The sequence below is a fragment of the Nanorana parkeri genome, unplaced genomic scaffold (genome assembly GCF_000935625.1).
Source record: "Nanorana parkeri isolate BGI_ZX_2015 unplaced genomic scaffold, ASM93562v1 scaffold1005, whole genome shotgun sequence".
Lineage (NCBI taxonomy): Eukaryota > Metazoa > Chordata > Amphibia > Anura > Dicroglossidae > Nanorana > Nanorana parkeri.
Genome location: NW_017307273.1, coordinates 182264 through 189265, shown reverse-complemented (window position 1 = coordinate 189265; position 7002 = coordinate 182264). Strand labels below are relative to the sequence as shown.

Genomic DNA, 7002 nt, shown 5'->3' with positions numbered 1-7002 from the left:
ACTAATGATATTTTTATTTAATCAAAATTCAAAATCAACAATAATATCACACATCAGAAAGAAGGATCCTCAGACCTCTTAGGGTGTTTGGTTACATTTGCATATCTTCACAGGATCTCCATGTATTCAGGAAAAGAACTACATATGTTCAGTTATATTCAAATCCAAAAGGAATAAAGTCAACCGACCAATAACAAGAAGCATTAAAGATTAAATAACCCGTTCAATGGTAAACTAGATAAATGAAGTAGATATGTGTTATTACCAATATGTTTAATCTGTTTTATAATTTTCTTTATTATAAGTGAACTATATGTACAAAAGTTAAATGGTCATAACAATGGTATACAATGCACAGTGATATCTTCTAATCTCTATACTCCAATACAGAACAAAAGTCTAGATAGGTCTATATCGTTCATGTGGCAACTATTTCATGGGCAGCCCCAACAACCAATAACAATGAGTGGAGTGGATGGGGGATCAGTGAAATATATGTTATGTGTATCTCCTTGTGTCATATCTACCACTTGCATGTCTTGCTGATCTCAACTTTCACCTTCCTTCAATAGTTATAGAGCCACAGAAATGTAAAAGCAAATACAGTATGTGATGTTTAGGGATGGACCTAATAGCCAGCAGATTTCTCAATATGTATATACTATGACTTACAAATAATAGGAGGGACATTTTTTGTGTTTTTGGTGTCTTAAATGTTTAGGTCAATAGGATTGTTATCCTCTTCTCCCTGACTGTGAAAACGTTTGGCCACGGCAGTAATCAGTGCTGCTCCCTTCCCGCTCCCATCTTCAGATAGTATAAACGTCACATCACATTCTGGTGCCAGTTTCTTCACTGTTTCCTGCAAAATCCTGGCGAAACTGAGAAAAAAAAGTATTTGTCAACAATTATATAGCCAATTCAACACAATTTAGATTGGTTCTTGAATGGCTTGCATAAATGCAATCACTGCATCTGATTACAGTAAAACATACTTGAAAACGTAGTGCCGGTCTCCATCTATAAGTGTAAAATATCAGCCTTTGATACTTAAAAGAAAATAATGCTGCACTGTTTTTTTACCTTCTTGTATACACCGGATTTCTGATGCTTTGTAAGAAGTAAACACACAATCAAGATGCAGGTCCCTCAGTGATGGCCACCAAAGTCTATGGTCATGGACTTTAAGTATGCCACACAAAACTGCAATTTTTCCCACAAACACCAATGAGACTCATATTATCAGATTCTAACTATTATATTACAAGGTAGGCTTGGATATTATTGGTGGTCTTGGGAAAATAACAGTTCTCATAGTGTAAAATATATTTTAGATGTAAAATGAAGGTATAGCATATCAAAATGACAACCACTCTCAGTTTTATCCCACTATCATGCTTCTAGTCAACGAGCTATAATTGTACATGTGTTTTTGAGGGCTAAGGAACCTGCTTTAGTTTCTGTGCAAGTTACACCTCAGGTTAAAATTTTTAGGATGCTTTAATTTTCCACTTTGCAAAAATATTGTCAGCTTGCATCTGTGGCAATATGATATGTCTTGCTGTCAAGTGACGCCATATTTGCATTCAACACTGACTAATACAATGATGAAAAGGTCAAATATCATTCCAAATGGAGCTTTGGTGGTATTTGGGGACCTTATAGGCTGACTATGCTGCACCATCTGTGGGCAGTAGAAGACAGTCTTTATAATATCTTTAAAACTGGATTTGAACTGAGTTTTGTAAGGTATTCCCATATATTTTATGTTGTGATGGTGCCAATGTCTGATTTAATTCACATCATTCAATTCCTGGTTTAAAGTAAATATACAATAACAGGAGATTCTCAGAAGTGATATAAATTCCAGTTGTGGACTGCGCTATGTTATACTATGGAGCACAGCAAATTTTGCACATGCCAGTTACACTAAGTTAAAATATAAGGAATACATTTGTTAAATCAATGTGTTTGAGTTATGTGTTCTCTGCATATGCAAATGATTGAAATATTGATATTAATTTGTTACAGGCTCTTCCTGGCCAACCCCAGGGTGTCTTATGTCCCCAACGGGTCATTTTAAGCTACTACTTACTTGTGATCGAAAGGCATCCTGATACTCTTTGCAATATTCCCTTTTCGATGTTTGGTTGTGCTGTTTAATTTTTTTTATTTTTTTTTACGTGCCTATTTTTACGTTTTTCATTGTTACTGTATTTGTGTACAATTTCTTAAAATAAAGAATTTGAAATATTGATATTAACTTACTGTGGATGCAATTTGTACAAGGTCCCATCAACACCAACAGTGGTTTTTAAATGGTCTAGGCCCCGGTTTTCTCTTATTTTATCTACAACAGCTGCCAAGCCAGCTCCACATAACTTTGCTGCTCTTGTTGATACAGCTCCACAAACTTCCTTTACAATGATACTGTCATCACATGTACTGTCCAAACCCAGCTGCTGCAGAATCTTCCTGACTTGAAGGAGGGCTAGACGATCACTGGGTAAGAATACATACATAGAGAGTTTTGGTGAGCTATACATAGGAGACGTAATCAGCACAGTGCAACTGAACAAAACAAAAATATGCTACCACAGACAAAAACTTAAACCCAATAGCTTCACATTTAGTAGCAGCTTGCCTAAAGGCTTGCACAGCGAAGCACACAATGGACACCTTTCAACTGTTATGACATATAACATGAAACTGTAATGATGTACCACAATGCAGTGTACAGAAAATGCTATTATAAGCCATACTATAAATGCATATTTAGTTTTCGACTGTTGTTCTGCACCCTCTAGTTGCATTGCGCACCTTCCATACAATCTCCCCTATATGTCCTTCTGTTCCCTGGTTTGCCTGCCTGCATTGACAAGGACAGAACGTAACGTGAATTTTTTCAGCGCAAAATTATAGCTAATTTGCCTACAAACGTCAGGTGGTCATAATAATCTGGCCACTCAGTGTAGAACATAGTTTTAGGAAAACCTGCTAAGGGAACACCAGTTCTGGTGAAAATTGTCAAAGGTTTCCAAAGCTTTGAGTATTTTTTCTTGTTCAGCTCCCAGAATGAGAAAAAGCTATAAGTGTATGGCCAGCTTAAGAGTGGGGGTTGATTGGAGGACAGTGAGGTGAAGGAAAGTGTGGGTGCACAGCAAGTAGAAAACAACAAAGGCTCAAACCTGAAAAAAGACTGTCTTCTTTCTTGAAAAACATTTCAGGTTCTCTTTAAGTTTTACATGAATTTTACTTTGATCATGTGTGACATTTATGGGGTTGAAAACTTAATATGCATTTTATTGACCTTATGATGAGATTTCTTTCTCGCTTTCTGCTTTGTCTCCAGGATGGGACATGGGGGAACACAAAAATAGAAACCACACCAGAAAAAGATGAGGACAACTCTACCTGTAGTGTGCTAGTAACGGAGCGGGCTGTAATATCAATACAACAACTGTATCACTAAGATACAATGTCAAAGGGTTTTTTATTATTATTATTTAGAAAAAAAATAAAGGGGTTCTAATCCTTTCCCACTTATTCCAAAACTGGAAAAAGATGTTTTGGCTGAATGTACATTTTGTATGTTTTTATTAAGTTTTAGCACATCACTAAAAAGATACATAATAACGATAATAACCTTTCTATCTGAGACAAAAATTTTGTTTCAAATATCCCTTTTGTCCTCAGCCTTTCAGATATCTGACCGCGAAATAAGAGACCTTTTTTGGTTAGGTCAATTAAAATTTGTCTCACAATTTCTCCGAGGTACATGCCACTAGTCATCTTTTCATATCTGTATAGAGCAGAAACATATATATTAAATTAAACATCTGCATGGCACGTAAAGCAAATTTAGAACAGAATAAACCTGAACTTGTATAATTATGTGCATCACCCTAAAGTTTACAACTTTGTATAACTGTTCCAACCTCGATCTACTGTTAGTTAAGGTAGACAACTGTAAGTATTTGGGCTCATGCACACGGACATATGGGCGTATGGGCATATGGCAAAGCAAATACAGGTGTATTTTCATACTCTGCAATAGGCCCATTTGCCTGAGCCCTTAGGACTTCTGTATGTGTGTTTTGTTTCTGACGTGCTATATAAGGCATTTTTTAAGGATCTGAAATAAATCCTTTGACTTTGGAATTGCATCTTATTGAATATAGTATACTTTTCCTAAGTTTAATTTCCTGCTTTTTTATTTAAATATTTAATTTATATATTTTAATTGCTTTTTTTTATCCCTCTAAAAAAGTTAGACTGAATGCATCTATAACGAGTCCTAAACTGACCGTAGATTCAATCCACCTTATTCCTCATCCCCCCAATGCTGTCACTCTTCTCTATGATGCTCTGGGGGCAGGCCCTCACTGTCCTCTCGTACAATGCAGGAATATTGGCCCTGCATTGTACTTGATTATGTTACGATGTGACTGCCGTCCGGAGCACCCTGGGGAAGAGGCTTTGGGGGACCAGTTGCATTGATAGAGAAAGCCTGCAAGAACTAGAATAGGGCTACGTGTTGCAGTGGGTGTGTGTGTGTGTGTGTGTGTCTGTGTGTGTGTGTGTGTCTGTGAGTGTGTGTGTCTGTGAGTGTGTGTGTGTGTGTGGCGTCACTGCAAGGGTGCTTGTGTTCCTGCCTGGAGTGAGGTTTTAATCTATATCCTGAATGTCCAAATAGCTGCTAAATGCAGGACAATGAATGCACAGCTGATAAATCTCATAAAGAACAGAGGCAATATTTAAAATGAGAAGAACACATGAATTTGACCTTTGCTTTCCTGGATTTAGTGACTTCTCATCCACATCTCTGTCATATGGGGTCTGGATGTAAGACAAGCAACCATTGTCTCCAAAACCTCCCCATTCTGTGTTTATACACATTCTCCCTTCATCTCCCTCCAAAAACTCAATGTTCTTCATCTCTTCCATGTAACACACATTGCTTCCTGTACCTAGGGTAGACACAATTCCATTAGATGAAACAGTACAACACACAATATATATGTCCATGAATGGACAATGTAATTGGACTCTGTTAGTATTAGGACTAGCAAGCAGGAGATATAGGCAAAAACTTAAAAAACAAAAAAACCTTTTCAAACAGGTTTAAACTTACCTGTGTCTTCGCCGCGTGCTCCCATCCAAACATCTGAAGAGTCTCAGGCGGCCAGAAAGGATCTTGGGGCGGGCACACGCGCAGTTCAGATGTTCGGCCGGCAGACGAGGAGAGACACAAGGTAAGTCTATGGAGCAGCGTGCACCTGCACAGACACCGTGAGACATCAGAGAAGAGGAGGACAGAGGAGTCAGCGCTGGATCGGAGACCCGCACCAGCGCTGAAGGGACAGCTGAAAACTACACTAAAGAAGAAAATGATCGGATTAAGAGGCATCATTTAAGGTAAGTACTTACACTAACATTGCGGGGAGGGGAAAAAATATCCTTTAATGTCACTTTAAGTACATTTTAGTGTTCCCTTTAAGTAATCACTAGTTTCATTTCTAGTTCTGTCCTGTATGATTAGTAACTCTTTCCAGTTAAATATTAATAGGGAATGTTAACCCCTTTATCACCACAATATGACTTTATAGGTCAAATTTAAAATGCCCCATGTCATAAGAAAGTTTAAGCATATCTAAATCCTAAAACAAAAATGTAATACATTGTAGTGTACCAGTCCTTAGCTGTGAGTCATTGTTAAATATTTGGTCTCAACCCTCTAACTTCCACTTTTCCTGGACAGTTTGGTCTCTTAAAGGAAGTTGAAAAATAACGGATAATACAAGCCTGTTGTGGTAATGCTATTAATAGACTGCATCATAAATGTTATTTTGTTTTTATTGTGCCCATAGTTCCACTTTAAATGACCTTTCAGCAGAAAAAAACAGTCATAGAGTTATTATCAAGTTAACTGATGCATACCAGCACTGCTAAACACGTCTAAGCTTCAAAAATGGCTGGTCATGAAAGGCTTAATGTGGTAACCTAGTGATGATCAGTGTAGTTACCTGCAATGAGTCCAATTTCACAGTTTGGGTCTTCATACCCACAGGTCATCATTGTCCCAACTGTGTCATTGACAATGGCCACAATGTCCAAGTCAAACTCCTACAAAACAGAAAAGAACACAAGTCTGCTGTATGCCCCTTGTGCGTTGTAAAATGACTATACAGTACAGTGATAATATTTTCTATTTATTTTATATGAAATAGTTAGGTTCCACTTACATTTCTTCTCTTGATGGCTTCCCGCAACAAATCTACTACGTCTTGCCCTTCACATTCTGTGGCTTTGAAACCTTTTGTCCATCCCACCAGAGTTCCCTAAAGCAGATACAAATAGACTATCACAGTAGAGCTATATCTTAAAATGGGAACAGTTTAGTTGAATAATAGGTAAGAATGGGCTAAGCAGTCATGATTATTGGGTATTTTATCATAACTTATATAAGTTATACAATGTGAGCTGTGGTTCTTTATCCAGTTCACTTTATAAAATAAAAATAAATTATTAAATTTAAAAAAAATTAAAATAGTGCTTAGTATAAGTAGCCATACATGACCCAATCCTATCTTGAATGGATGGTTGAAAGCAAACCTCAGTGGAGGATCAGACAGTTAGTGCTACTTTAGAGGGTGCCACCAAGTGCTTAAACTATTAGAAGCACTCACTTTTACACACAGACTGGAACTTCTGGAACTCCTCTGGGACCAGTAGTAATCAGGTTCTTAAATTACAGCTTCATGACGTAAGGTGTGTTAATGTATGGAACGGCACAGGTCCAGATGGGATACTGGGCAGAGTGCTCAAGAGTGCTTACCAGCTTGCTTGCTTGCTTACAGTCTTTGTTTCTGTTGACTGTCCCATCAAGGTTTAAAGAGGCCATAATTGCGCTTCCAAAAAATAAAGATCCTTGCAGTTGGAGCGATTATAAACCAGTAGAGCTGCAAAAGTTATTCGATTAAGTCGATTAAAATCGACGAT

At 37.5% G+C, this 7002-nt stretch overlaps 1 protein-coding gene across 2 annotated transcripts in view; it reads right to left on the bottom strand.

Annotated features, from left to right (window-relative positions):
• Positions 1 to 689: 689 nt before the first annotated feature.
• The window catches only part of LOC108795794 (putative hexokinase HKDC1), a 32448-nt gene continuing 26135 nt past the window's right edge, over positions 690 to 7002 (bottom strand). For both annotated transcript variants that reach the window (XM_018567097.1, XM_018567098.1), the window contains 6 exons: positions 6246 to 6341; positions 6027 to 6126; positions 4787 to 4970; positions 3647 to 3802; positions 2269 to 2502; positions 690 to 881 (listed from right to left, as the gene is read on the bottom strand). In XM_018567097.1, coding sequence (XP_018422599.1) covers positions 710 to 881; positions 2269 to 2502; positions 3647 to 3802; positions 4787 to 4970; positions 6027 to 6126; positions 6246 to 6341 — 942 coding nt within the window. In that variant the 3' untranslated portion in view covers positions 690 to 709. The remainder of the gene's footprint in view (positions 882 to 2268; positions 2503 to 3646; positions 3803 to 4786; positions 4971 to 6026; positions 6127 to 6245; positions 6342 to 7002) is intronic.